This window comes from Danio aesculapii, chromosome 8 (genome assembly GCF_903798145.1).
Source record: "Danio aesculapii chromosome 8, fDanAes4.1, whole genome shotgun sequence".
Classification (NCBI taxonomy): Eukaryota; Metazoa; Chordata; class Actinopteri; order Cypriniformes; family Danionidae; genus Danio; species Danio aesculapii.
Window position 1 is genome coordinate 4,635,447 of NC_079442.1, and position 14,788 is coordinate 4,650,234.

Consider the following 14,788-nt stretch of genomic DNA (forward strand, 5'->3'; position numbering starts at 1 on the left):
GCCTTCTTGTTAGAGCAACCGACTTCCATACAAAGAATCTCTGGTTCAACCCAACTCAGACTGGATTGGGTGCATTAGGACCGGTGGGTTACAGAAGTTAAAAAACCCTGCAAGTTCTGAAAGAGAGCAAGCCTCATCAAAGGTAAACAAAAGTAACGCAAAAGTAATGTAACACATGACTTATCATAAAAAGTAACTAAGTAACGCAACTAGTTACTTTTTTGGGAGTAACTTAATAATGTAATGCATTACTTTCGAAAGTAACTTTCCCCAACACCGGTAATATATCTGTACATATACCTGTGAATGAGTATATTTTGTATTCTCTATTTACTGAACTCCTTTATTATTTGTGCTTCTGTCCTGTCACTGTCATTTTGGTACACTGCGGATACTTCTGTCACATAAACGAATTTCTTGAATATGTAAACATGCCTGGCTTTCTGATTCTGAACAACACTTCTTTATTTTCAGAAACACTGTTAAATTATTATTATTATTATTATTATTATTATTAATACTTTTTTTACTGTAAATTAATTTTAAAATTTGCAACATGATTTAACATTGCTTTATCTAACTTCATGCTTTATAGAGGCATTCCAGGTCGTTGTGAGAGGAAATGGATTCCTTCATGCTAGAAATGTGGACAAGGTCCTTTGCAGTTTCAGAATCAATGAAACCCTTACCAGAAGTAAGTGCAATGATTTTATATAAAATGTACCAATTTTCAGATATTTTCTTCATGAAACACAATTTAAAAAGATATGCTCATGTTATAACAGAGAGATTTTTTCAGCAAATTTCTAAATATAATAGTTTTAATAACTTATTTCTAATAACTGATTTCTTTTATTTTTGCCATGATGACAGTAAATAATATTTGACTAGATAATTTTCAAGATACTGGTATTCAGCTTAAAGTGACATTTAAAGGCTTATCTAGGTTAAGTAGGCAAGTTAGGGTAGTTAGGCAAGTCATAATATAATGATGGTTTGTTCTGTAGACGATTGAAAAAAATTCTGCTTAAGGAGGCTAATAATATTAAATAAAATTACGTTAAAAAAATGTAAAACTGATTTTATTCTAGCCGAAATAAAACAAATAAGATTTTCTCCAGAAGAAAAAATAATATCTGAAATACTGTGAAAAATTCCTTGCTCTGTTAAATATTATTTGGGAAATATTTGATAAAGAAATAAAAAATCAGAGGAAGGCTAATAATTTTGACTTTAACTGTATGTAATTACAATGAAAAGGTACGACAGAATTTAAAGCAACAAACTTTGCTTTTTACACTGTAAAAGTACTTACTTTACTTAAAAAAGTGGGTAAACCCATTGCCTTAAAAGCAACAAGTTGAGTTTACTTAAAATAAGAGAACAAAAATAGCTTGGCCATTGTATCTGGGATCTGTTAAGTTCACTTAACTTAATTTGTAAATTTGTAATGTCCATATTAGATGTGACTGTTTTTTGAGGGTCTTATAACCTGTGCCTTTCCCAGAGATGGGTTGCAGCTGGAAGGGCATCCGCTGTGTAAAACATGTGCTGGATAAGTTGGCGGTTCATTCCACTGTGGCGACCCCAGATTAATAAAGGGACTAAGCCGAAAAGAAAATGAATGAATGAATGAATAGCCTGTGCTATAAGCTCCATATATGATTTACAATGAGCGGTGAAGATTAATAGTGATGAATATCTAAATCTGATCACCATTTAAAACTATTTAATTGCTTCAATTATGTAAAGTTGGGTGGCACGGTAGCTCAGTGGTTAGCACTGTCACCTCACAGAAAGAAGGTCACTGGTTCGAGTCCTGGCTGAGCCAGTTGGCATTTCTGTGTGGAGTTTACATGTTCTCCCCATGCTGGCGTGGGTTTCCTCCAGGTGCTCCGCTTTCCCCAACAGTCCAAAGACATGCTCTATAGGTGAATTGGGTAAATTAAATTGGCCGTAGTGTATGAGTGCGTGTGTGAATGAGTGTGAATAGGTGTTTCCCAGTATTGGGTTGCGGCTTGAAGGGCATCCACTGCGAAAAACATATTCTGGAATAGTTTGCGGTTCATTCCACCGTGGCGACCCCTGATAAATAAGGGACTAAGCCGACGGAAAATGAATGAATGTTATGTAAAGTTGTTGTATACATGATTGGAACAACACGTGGTTTTCATTTTTGGGTGGACTGTCCCTTTAAGCTGACAGTGCTGAAATGGTTGCTAAGATACGTCTTGTATTACAGTGAACATGTATGCTAAACACATCAGTGGCTCGATAAAGGCTAATAAAAACGGGATAAACGTTATATGGGATGACAGCAGCCTTACATAACACATTTCCGCGATTTCCTTGCGTAACGACCATATGGTTGGAACGATTTGAGCTAGAATCTATAAAGCCTTCTGATTAACTATCATTTTTCCACTGAAAGGCCCAGAAGGCTAGTTTTCATAGGGAACCCTGCAACGGCCAGGCATGCCAACTCAAATGTCAGTCCCATTAGTTTTTTTGGCTAATAGCAGTTTGTAAAGGCTACATTAGAAGTTTTACAGGATGGACTGCTGCCAAATTAAGGAGATAAGCAAAATGCTGCCACGCAAGAGGCTAACAGCGTTAGCTAAGGTTTTTTTTTTTTTGCAAACTATGTTATTATAGAACAAGTGAGTTGAATTTGTTTTTTCAAATATAAAATTAAACATAAATTAACCATACAGTTGAAGTGAAAATTATTAGCCCAAATATTTCCCAAACGATATTTAACAGATTCAGGAATTTTTCACAGTATTTCCTATAGTATTTTTTCTTGTGGAGAAAGTCTGATTGGTTTTATTTTAGCTAGAATAAAAGCATTTAAAAACATTTTAAGGTCAATATTATTAACTCCCTTAAGCAATATTTGCTTTGGATTGTCTACAGCAGTGTTTCCCAACCCTGTTCCTGGAGGCACACCAACAGAACATATTTTGGATGTCTCCCTTATCTCACCCATTCACTTCAGGTTTTGGAATCTCTTCTAATGTTCTGATGAGTTGATTCAGGTGTGTTTGATTAGGGAGAGGATGAAAATGTGTACTGTTGGCGTGCCGTCAGGAACAGGGTTGGGAAACTCTGCATTAGAAGAGACTCCAAAACCTGAAGTTAATGGGTCAGATGAGGGAGACATCCAAAACATGAACTGTTGGGGTGCCTCCAGGAACAGGGTTGGGTCTACAGAACAAACTACTGTTATACAATGACTTACCCTAACTCATGTAATTAACCAATTAACCTAGTTAAGCTTTTAAATTGCACTTTTAATTTTGAAAAATATCTAGTCAAATATTATTTACTGTCATCATGGCAAAGATAAAATAAATCAGTTATTAGAAATGAGTTATTAAAACTGTTATGTTTAGAAATGTGTTGAGAAAATCTTCTCTCTGTTAAACAAAAATTGGGGAAAAAATACACAGGGGGGCTAATAATTCAGGGGGGCTAATAATTCTGACTTCAACTGTATATATATTATATATATAAGTAGCAGTGCGATATGGCTGTATATTGGCACTGGTAGGAGGCATGCGTTGGCTCGAGGCCACAGGCTGAGTCCCTTAGTGTCCCACCAGTGACGATATACAGTCATATCCCACTGCTACGAGTGTGATATTGCATTTATACAACAGTTCGACAGCATAATCGTGTATATAAATGATGACAAAACAGGTGATTTTGCTCACATTTGAGGATTAAAAGGCTGAACAGCATGCTTTCATATTGTTGACGCCAAATTCTGACCCTACCATCCGAATGTTGCAGCAGATATCAAGACTTATCAGACCAGGCAACGTTTTTTCAATCTTCTATTGTCCAATATCGGTGAGCCTGTGTGAATTGTAACAAGTCTGGCAATTCTCCTTTGACCTCTGGCATCAACAAGACATTTGCGCCCACAGAACTGCCGCTCACTGGATATTTTCTCCTTTTCAGACCATTCTCTGTAAACCCTAGAGATGGTTGTGCGTGAAAATCCCAGTAGATCAGCAGTTTCTGAAATACTCAAACCAGCCCGTCTGGCTTCAACAACCATGCCACGTTCAAAGTCACTTAAATCACCTTTCTTCTCCATTATGATGCTCGGTTTGAACTGCAGCAGATCATCTTGATCATGGCAACATGCCTAAATGCATTGAGTTGCTGCCATGTGATTGGTTGATTAGAAATTTGCGTTAACAAGCAGTTGAACAGGTGTACCTAATAAAGTGGCCGGTGAGTGTAGCAAAAAAAAAAAATGTTTTCTGCTCCAATAGTTGGCAAATACATAAACAAAATTGCTTTTAAACTGTCCCATGATGACTGATGTTAATTATTATGGCAGTTAAATATGTGCAAGCATTGTAAGTATATTTAAGGACATGTGATGTTAATTACCTGGCAACTTTTAATTTGAAATTAAGTCTATTAAAGTGTACTGATGTTGACATTTCGTAGGCTTTAATGCTGTAATGATATTAAGCTTCACAGAGCGGCTAATTCACTCCAAACAATCATATTTTCATTCAAATAGGCACTGGTCGTAAGATCAAAGCCCAGTCATCTGCATTCAATCCTAGTTTACAGTACCAGTAATGGGTACCAGCTTTGGTGCTTCACATGTCCTTTTGCTTGTATTTGCTTTGATTAAAGCCGGACATTTCAAACGCGGCAGCACCCATGCTAATTGCTAGTGTCTGATAGAGAGCAGAGCATCCGGTTGATAAGTGTGACTGTGTCATGGAAGCAATCTGAAAACCCATTTCTGTCAACTGCTCAGGAAACCAGTTTGACTTTCCCATCCTCAGGGCATATTTCCAGACATGCAGCACATTTACTCCCAGTGTTGCATTGGACTGGTGTTTATTTACGCTTGACCATTGTAAACAATAGTCAGGATCTTGTCAGTGAATGATAATGTCCATCATGCACAAACTGTTTTTGTCTTGTTTCTTGTTCAAATAGTTCAACATTTTTGAATTAAGAGGGCACTTATTAAGCAAATATCACTTTTATAAGGGGTGTAAACACAGTTGTGCGGCAACAGTGTGTGAATATAACCAGCTTCTAATGTGTTAATTCAATTTTTTATAATCACACTTGATCAAAACTGACTGTAAAAACACTTTGATTGACATTCTCTCCTTGGACGTGTCATCAAATAGGGAAAGCCCCGCCCATTAGTGACAATCTCTCCCTCATAAGCATAGACAGCCCTGGGTGAGAAGCAGCCGTCTTCCCTTAGACTTTTGAATCTGCCACTATGCTGACACATAAGCATTTGTAGCTCCGCCCTCTTTTGAAAACAGCCCAATTTCATTTGAATTTAAAGGGACAGTCACCAAAATGGCACAATTTGGATCAAAGCCTATTAGGGTATGTTTCTAATAGTTATAAAACATGATTTGTGTTGTATTTTGAGCTGAAATGTCACAAACACACCCTAGGGAGACTTATTTTACATATTTTACATAGGCTTATTTTACATCAGAGACTTATTTTACATCTTGTAAAAAGAGGCACTATAGGTCCCCTTTAAAACAAGCTAAACTATCTGCCAGTGGTGAACACAAACAACCTAATAGGTTGATATCTGGTTCACTTGGCAATTTATTCTGGCCACAGTTTTTCCACCAACGGGGTGTTAACATTTACACATATGGAGTCTTTATAATGCTAACATTTTAAAGAAGAAAAGTGTCCATTAGACCACCATTTTAAAGGAACCAAGGGTGGTAAGGCAACTGCTTTGACAGTGTGTATTATATAAAGCAGTGGTTCCCAAAGTGGCAGTTGGGACCACCTGAGGTGTAACGGGACAATGAGGAGGGGTTGCTTTTTTATGTAATGACCATCCATCATATGATACTGATAAACAGCCCAATAAAGCACAGAGACAACTGGACCAAATGAAAATTTCATATGTAAATGTATATAATGTGCTCTAAAAATTAATCTGGTTAAAATATGGGCTAATGTGACTTAAAGTTGGGTTCCAAATTAAATTAAAAAATTTAAACCCATGGTTGTTTTTGCCCATATATTACCCAGATTTGGGTTAAAATAACCCAGCATTTTTTATAGGTACGTTTTATAGGTACGTTTGCAGTGGTGGAAAGAGTACTGAAAAATCATACTCCAGTAAAAGTACCATTACTTGTCCCTAAATGTAGTGCAATGGAGTAAAAGTATCTGTTGTAAATGTTACTCAAAGTATGAGTAAAGAGTAGCCCTTTTAAAAGTACTCAAGAGTAGTGAGTGTTAAGCTGTGTAAAGGTGATATGTTTACATGCAGTTTGTGCAAGTGTGTGTAAACGTAACATTCTGTAATGCATTTAGTGCAAGATTTTGGACATCTTATTGGACACTTTTAATGCTTCCGAATGTTTTGCTGCATTTATAAAGCGCACATGTCTTCAGGTAGTTCAGTATGATGCGATTTACTTTCTATGTGCGATTTGATTGGACAGAAATCGCAGGACTGATTTTTCTACTTCCCTCCTCACAGACAAGAAATTATAAAAAGTGACTGCAGGTTGAAGGAAAGTAGTGAAGTACCAAAGTGTACACAATTTTAAAACTACTTAGTAATTTGGGTATTTGTAATTACAAACTTGTAATTTGTTAATGTTGTAATGTGAATGAACGTCACCTCGTGGTTCCATCCCTAAGAGGGAAAAAATCACTTTCCCGAACTCTCGCATTCAATCTGCCCAGTTGGTGGAATGAACTCCCTAACTACATCAGAACGGCAGAGTCACTTGCTGTCTTTAAGAAACGACTAAAAACTCAACTATTTAGTCTCCACTTTCCTTCCTAATCTTAACTACCTCTCTGGCTATACCACTAACTGTACTCTCTCTCTCTCAAAAAAAAAAAAAAAAAAAAAATATATATATATATATATATATATATATATATATATATATATATATATATATATATATATATACATTACTAATGCTTTGCTTCTTAGACTTTACACACCTGAAACTTGTCTATAGCACTTATTCACTGCTGCTCTTATAGTTGTGTGAATTGCTTCCTTGTCCTCATTTGTAAGTCGCTTTGGATAAAAGCGTCTGCTAAATGACTAAATGTAAATGTACTTTACACCACTGAACATTTGTTTGTAATGAAAAATTTTTGGTTTAGGTCTCTCAGTTCAGTATGCATGCCAAACAACTATTGTGAGATATTTCAACCCTAATTTGAGTAAACCCAAACGCAAACCCAACCGTGGAGTTACATTGTTTAATTCAATTTGAAACCCAACTTTAACACAACGGTTTATTTTGTCCATATTTTAACCAAAGTTTGTTTTGATATAGTATGATATATTTTATATTTAATATAATATAAAATATAATATATAATACATTTTTTACAAACTACATTTTTATTTACATCTTTGTTTTTGCAAACCAATATCCATTTTTAATCTTAAGACGATTCTTTTTCAACTGATGCAAGAATAAAACTTCACCATACATTATATAACCTCAACCTCCAACGATCTTGAGAAGCTTTGTATTTATTTTTTACTTTAGTTAATAATAGAGTCTCATTCACACCTGCTCATTTTATTGAGAAATTGATGAGAAATTGTTGGGAAATAATAACTGTGTAACAGATCAGTGTGTGTGTGTGCTTTATTTCAAAGCCATCTGTCTTATTCAACAAAGAATCCATCAACAAACATTACCTTTGATGCAGTATTTGTATTTGAAATGTGACCCTATGTTTTTCTTCTGTGCTAGTGGTGAAGCCGCTGGTAGTGGAGGACACATACCTGCTATGCCCAGCTCCTGTTCTTCGAGAGGAGGGAACGTAAGTGTCCCAGATGCATTTTGCTTTCTTTCTATATTCCTAATTGTTAACTGTGAGACATGAGGAACATGTTGTAGAGTAATTTGTCCCATTTTGTATATTGCAGGGCAGCTTCCCTTTATGTTAGCATGAACGAAGGCCTGAGTTTTATCTCCAGTTCTGTTACAATCACCACTGTAAAATGTGTAAGTATAATTTTAAATCATCTTTCAGGCTTTATCTGTGTGATTTACCGGCAGCTAGCTCTCTGCAACTCTCACATGGTCGTGAGACATGAAGCTAAGCAGGACTGCGGCTGGTCAGTACCTGAATGGAGGACCACATGGGAAAGCTAGGTTGCTGTCAGAAGTGGTGTAAGTGAGACCAGCAGGGGGCGCTAAACCTGCGTTCTGTGTGGGTCCTAACACCCCAGTACAGTGAAGGGGACTGTATACTGTATACGTCTTTCAGATGAGACGTTAAACCGAGGTTCCGGCTGTCTGTAGTCATTAAAAATCCCAGGATGTCCTTCGAAAAGGAGTAGGAGTTTAAATTTGCCCACTGGCCTCTGTCCATCATGGCCTCCTAACCATCCCTATATCATAATTGGCTTCATCACTCTGTCTCTTCTACACCAATCAGCTGGTGTATGGTGTGCAGTCTGGCACTATATGGCTGCCGTCGTGTCATGCAGGTGAATGAGAAGATTCCCCACAAAAATGTGAAAGCGCTGTGAGAAAATCGCTATATAAATGTAAGGAATTATTATTATTTTGTGTTTCGCAACAATCGGTCACAACCAAGGTCGAGGTCAGCTCTGTTTGAAAATAGTATTTTTAAAAACTATTTATTAAAATATAACCAACCCAGGCGCATTGTGCGCACATACCCAGGTCTACATTTCTAGGGACATCGAAATACGTAATCAAAGGTACGTCTATATATATTATATATATACTGTATATAAATATACTGTGTATATATATATATATATATATATATATATATATATATATATATATATATATATATATATATATATATATATATATATATATATATATATATATATGTGAGCAATATCATATGAGTAACTGGGAGCCTGCATTCTCACCTGAAAAAGCCTCAAAAGTACATTATGTTGTCCAACAGCTGCAATATTTGTCAAACGGTAGTGAGTTCATTCATCTGCTGTCATTCTATGTGGGCGGAGTAATACACAAGAGTGAAGAGGCTGTACGAGTTCTGATATTGCATAAAATCACACGGCTATCAGCCAATCAGATTCGAGAACCAGACAGAGCTGTTGTATAAACATATAAAAGCAAATATATAATAGCCTGCAGTTATATAGTATATAGGTGATGTCATTGTGTACATGTTCAATGAAATGTGTTAAGTGAAATTAAAGTTAAATTAATGTTGTGTATTTATTTATTTATTTAATTAATTAATTTATTTATTTATTCATGCATTCATTCATTCATGTATGTATGTATGTATGTATGTATGTATGTATGTATGTATGTATGTATGTATGTATGTATGTATGTATGTATGTATGTATTTATTTATTTATTTATGTACTTATTTATTTATTTATTTACTTATTTATTTATTTATTTATTTATTTATTTATTTATTTATTTATTTTCAAAAATATACCTGTGCAACATAAGAAGGACAGGATAACTAACCCTAACCCTAAACCTAACCCAAATGTTGATCTGTTCTCCCCGCAGTCTGATGGTACGATCCTGGCCATAGCACTGCTCATAGTGATGCTGCTGCTGATTCTGGCTCTGCTGTGGTGGTTCTGGCCTCTCTGCTGCACCGTGGTGAGTTTTCTGCCTCATACAAATAGCAACCACTATATATGTCAATATCACTGCTGATGTAAAGTCAATAAAGTCAAAGTAGAATAAAAACTGTTTAGTCATTAGATACAACATTATAGTATTGCCAACAGCCATATCCCCCTGCAGCCCAAGACTGGTTACTCACTGAAGTCTAGTTGGAACCTAAATGGAAGACCACATGGGAAAACTATAGGTTGCTGCTGGAAGTGGTGCTCAACCTGCGGTCTGTGTGGGTCTTAATGCCCCAGTATAGTGATGGGGACACTATAATGTCAGTGAGCACTGTCTTTTAGATGAGACGTTAAACTCGGTGATTATTAAAAATCCCATGGCATTTCTCGTAGAGCGTAGGGGAGTAACCTTGGAGCTCTGACGGTGACCCGCTTACATGATTATAAAGTGCTTTGGGTGTATGGCCACACACAATAAATGTGCTTTATAAATGTACATTACATTATGGACTATTAACATCAACAGAGTTTTTCATTCGCGTTTTTTTCATATACGCATCCTAAAATGTTGGCATTCACAGAACCCTTTGATGCATAATTAATTCTTAGTGGGGAAAAAATGTAAACAGTTGATATGTGTGGTAATATTGTTCACATCTCTCTTCTTCAGAAAAAGGAAATAAGTTGTCGCTAAAAAACTAAAGTATTGTGTTGTTTCCAACATAGGCTCATTCTGAAAACGTAGCCCTATATACATTTCTGGAGATCGCAAATCATGTAGCCAGATATACATATGCCTAACATCTCGTCTTTAAAACGAAAGCTACGGGGCAGTATGAGGACCTTCCTTTTCGCACTACCACCTGACCGCTTACGTCCGTGTGGACGGCTTTCCCAATGTTACCAGTTTGTCCAGTGGCTCGAAATGTACGTCGGCAGACTTGAGACGCGGAGAGTTGTTGACCATGACGACTAGATTTTAGTCTGGTGAAGAACGGTTCCAGAAAGCGAATAAGACAAAAACAAAAGCCAAAAAATAAAATAAACAAGTAAATAACACGGTGAAAATGTGGTAAAATCTGAAAACGGGGTAAAACCAGGTGAGGGCTTTTCTTTTTCTGGATTGCTTTTTAAAACTTTCGGTTAAGTTTAGGGAAGTGGGTCAATCTGTGCTTTTGAAGACACTATTAGTTGGGTTTAGGGAAGGAGAAGGGTGGGTCAGTCGATTGGTCAGTCAGTCATTTAGTCAGTCGACAGCGGCCTCTGGTGGATTTACAGGAGAACAGCAGGCACGAATGGTGCTCACAAGAGATATTTGAGATGTCAAAAAGCGTACACAGCGACCTCTGGTGGATTCGCGACTACAAAAACTGCAATAAATGTACCTCCTGGGACATATTTGGCGCTCTCCAGAAATGTTTATAGTGGTATGTTTTCAGAATGAGACTGGGTTTGTTGTTATAGCTTATTTTAAATAAGTAGTTTGATCAAACAACAAATGTAATTCGCTGTAAACAAAAAATGCTGGGTTCTACACAATTCCTTCATGTTGTCCCAACACAAATCGATTAAGTGATTTAGTGGATTGAACATAAAACATTTAAGTTGTCGTAAGAACTGTGTCGTTTTAACTTATTTTAAATAAGTAGCAAAGGTCATTTTTTGAGTGTGTGTGAAAAGCAGACAAATATATGATGTGGTCTCCAAGCACCACTGCTTTAAAGGGAATGGGTGCACCTTTACGTTCACTTTTATGACCTGCGACCATTGCTCTGAGCTTTCTTCCAGATTTATTTGTTTTGACCATGTGATGAGCCTTTCTGTTGCCAAGCTAAGCTCCAGTGGCGTTCATGCTGTCGATGTAGGTTGTGTTGCAGTAGTTTTCATGCCCCATTTGTCCTGGAATGACTTGTTAAGCACTGAATGAGTGTATTAGACGCACGCTGGGTCAAAAGTCACCTGGAATTTGTAGACCGATTGGCCCCGACAACCCTTGGATCTTATGTCACCTCTGAACTCTCAAGGTTAAAAGTTAAAAGCGGTTTTGTTTATTGCATTTCCTGGAGAGCTGCAGATGTGGGGGGTTTTGATTTTACACAGAAAGGTTTCATATTCAAATTTAGAGATAATGAAAAAAGCACTGTTAAAATAAGGAACGGGTTGAGATGGATGATGTGATTTGACATCAAACAATTAATTAGTGCTGATTAGTCTATAACCTTAAATCAGAAAAAGTTGAGACAGTATGGAAAACACAAATAAAAAAGAAAGAAGTGATTTCCATATTTACTTTGACTTGTATTTCATTGCAGACAATATGAACACAAAATATTTCATGTTTTGTCTGGTCACCTTCATGTAAATATACATCCTTTCCTTTGATTTAGGCAACCTCCCGCTCTCCCTCGGGAAGCCAATACAGAAGTAACTGAAACTGCAATTCATCAAAATTCCGCTAGTCCTGGCTCCATAATAGAGCAAACTGCAATTGAGCCCACTGTTAGAATGGCCAACTTTACAGCAGAAAAAAAGGTGTTTACAGCCTGGTACAAAGAACAATTTTGGTTCATATAGTTATTATTACCCTCCATGACAACTGTGAGGGGGGTGAATTTTTTTTATAACTCATCCATTTCCTTTATATTAGGTTATATTAAGTTTGCATAATTAAGGGCGTGGCCACTTGAGTGACAGCTAGGTCTCGCTGGTCGCCGTTACTTCACCTCAGCTGAATCCGACAGATTAGCCACTGATCTCGGCATATTCATCGTATTTTTGTTTTGTTTTATGTGGCTTTACACAGTCAGCTGCCTTTTGGACTTATTTCTTACAATTATCAGATGATATTAGATGCTGTGGGCATTTAATTGTGCTCAAAAACCATTCACGTGGCCTCCGTTTCCCATGTGAGTAAAGTTATATACTTGTATTCCACCTCCATAAATGTATTTGTTTTATTTAAGATCATTTATCATTAATATTTTTCTTTAGACCCGTAAAGCACTCCAGAATGTGACAGATTGATTAGCTGTAGGCTATATAACAGTCATATGAAGCGTTGTTATACAATGTTATGCTTGGATTTCATCAATAGTCCTGCATTTACTAACACAGACTATATTTGAAGTGTTTGGAAGTAATTCACATTTTCCTCCTGTAGAAAAACATTATAAGAACAATGTTTAGTGGCTCAATGTATTACTACAGTGTTTTTAAAAGTCTAAACACTTTATTGATATAGTGTACAACCGAGCACATGTGGTCAGAACACAACGAGTCGCAGGTAATAGAGTATCAAGCGTTTCTCCCAAAGTAAAGTCTGTCTTAGCCAGTTCTAAGCAGAGTGCCAGCAGGTGTCTGTAGCTCCGCCCACTCTCCGCCTTTTTGCCCTTGTTTGGTATCCCGCCGTGAGTGCGATGACGCGCGAACAAAATAGCGACGGTTGGCCGCGCCTACTTGTAGCTTCTTTTGCGCTCTTCAGAAACCTATGGGTGCAATAATATCCAGCTGCAGGCCCGCAGAACCACACACATTTCAGGCACACACAATCCAGCGCACACGATCTAGGCAAACCATATATGGTAACATCGGATGTTAATGTTATTAACGTCTTCTCGGACATGGTCATCAATATATTTTATATATGTGGTTAATAAATATTGTACAAAATAAACAATAGTGTTTACTTTACTTTATTTCACAAATATTACGATCGATATGGGCGAATGGGGGGAACGTTGTTTCCGATCGCCATTCAATTATAATAGACTGAACCGTTTTCTATCAGTCATCATAGATGATCAGTCATTAATATCTGACAGTCAATGTAGCAGATACTCGTTTGCTGGCCTTGCTGAAAGATCTAAATTGGACAGGTTTAATTTATATAATGGATTCATTTATAATGAAGGAAATAATAGCAAGTTAATATAGGCAATAATACATCTTTATTTGTAATAAAAAAAAAAAAAAAAAAAAAAAAAAAAAAAATATATATATATATATATATATATATATATATATATATATATATATATATATATATATATGTATAGCATATATTAATATTTTACTCAAGCGATTTAAAAGTATTTATTTGCTTAATTTTCTAATAACTTTTTATTAATGATTTCCCAATTGCCAATTTAAATACTATAGTAATTTATAGTAAGCAATATATTGTTTTTAAACCATAAAGTACTGGTAATTTGTTGTAATTATAGTTGCAATTAAATTAGCAATACAAACAAATTAACTGTTAATAATTAATTAAATAAAAATTATATATATATATATATATATATATATATATATATATATATATATATATATATATATATATATATATAAAACAGTTGCTACAGTTTAGCTAAATGTAGTAGTTTATAATCAGTTAAGATAATCAGTTTATAACTATATTATATATTGTTTAAATGATTAACTATAGTAATTAATTTTAATGTGACACATTATTGTTTGCTTTTATGTTTTACAACAAAGCCAGGTATGATAATATTAAGATCCTAAAATTAGTTTATTACACTTAATCCTACAATTAGACGGTCTATTATGTTTTCTTTGTGTATGTGGACACATGAATAAAGTCATAAGTGTTTAACCAATTATTTTTATTTACATAATTTGAGTTCAGAAACTGCAGAGATGTTAAAATGATCGTTACAACATAATAATAATAATGACTGAAATGGGAAACCATATTTGTGAAATTCAATAGGTGGCGATAATGCTCCTAGGGAGTTAGTTAGTTACCATATATGGTTTGCCTAGATCGTGTGTGCTGGATTGTGTGTGCCTGAAACGTGTGTGGTTCTGCGGGTCTGCAGCTGGATATATCTCTATGGGTGACGTCACGGATACTACGTCCATATATTTTACAGTCTATGCCTGCAGCACATTCCAAAAAACTGTGTATATAACATAATAATATTGTGTTGTCCTAAAATGTGACGAAGCCACTGACACTATGCAAGATTATGAAATCACTGAGTGTGTGCGCAACTGTGCCCTTTTTCCGCTTTCACATTTGCATGTAACGACCACATGCGCTCTATGTACATTATAAACACCGCTGCAGGGCGCACATTTGTTATTATCCACTGCAAGTCATCTGTCCTTATGTCTTCATTAATTCAGTGTTAC

General features: G+C 35.9%; 1 protein-coding gene across 2 annotated transcripts in view; it reads left to right on the forward strand.

The window, feature by feature from the left end:
* Positions 1 to 14,788, forward strand: part of antxr1a (ANTXR cell adhesion molecule 1a) — a 370,977-nt gene that overhangs the window by 39,878 nt on the left and 316,311 nt on the right. For both annotated transcript variants that reach the window (XM_056463050.1, XM_056463048.1), the window contains exons 10-13: positions 596 to 694; positions 7,770 to 7,839; positions 7,946 to 8,024; positions 9,561 to 9,656. In XM_056463050.1, the coding sequence (XP_056319025.1) occupies positions 596 to 694; positions 7,770 to 7,839; positions 7,946 to 8,024; positions 9,561 to 9,656 (344 nt within the window). The remainder of the gene's footprint in view (positions 1 to 595; positions 695 to 7,769; positions 7,840 to 7,945; positions 8,025 to 9,560; positions 9,657 to 14,788) is intronic.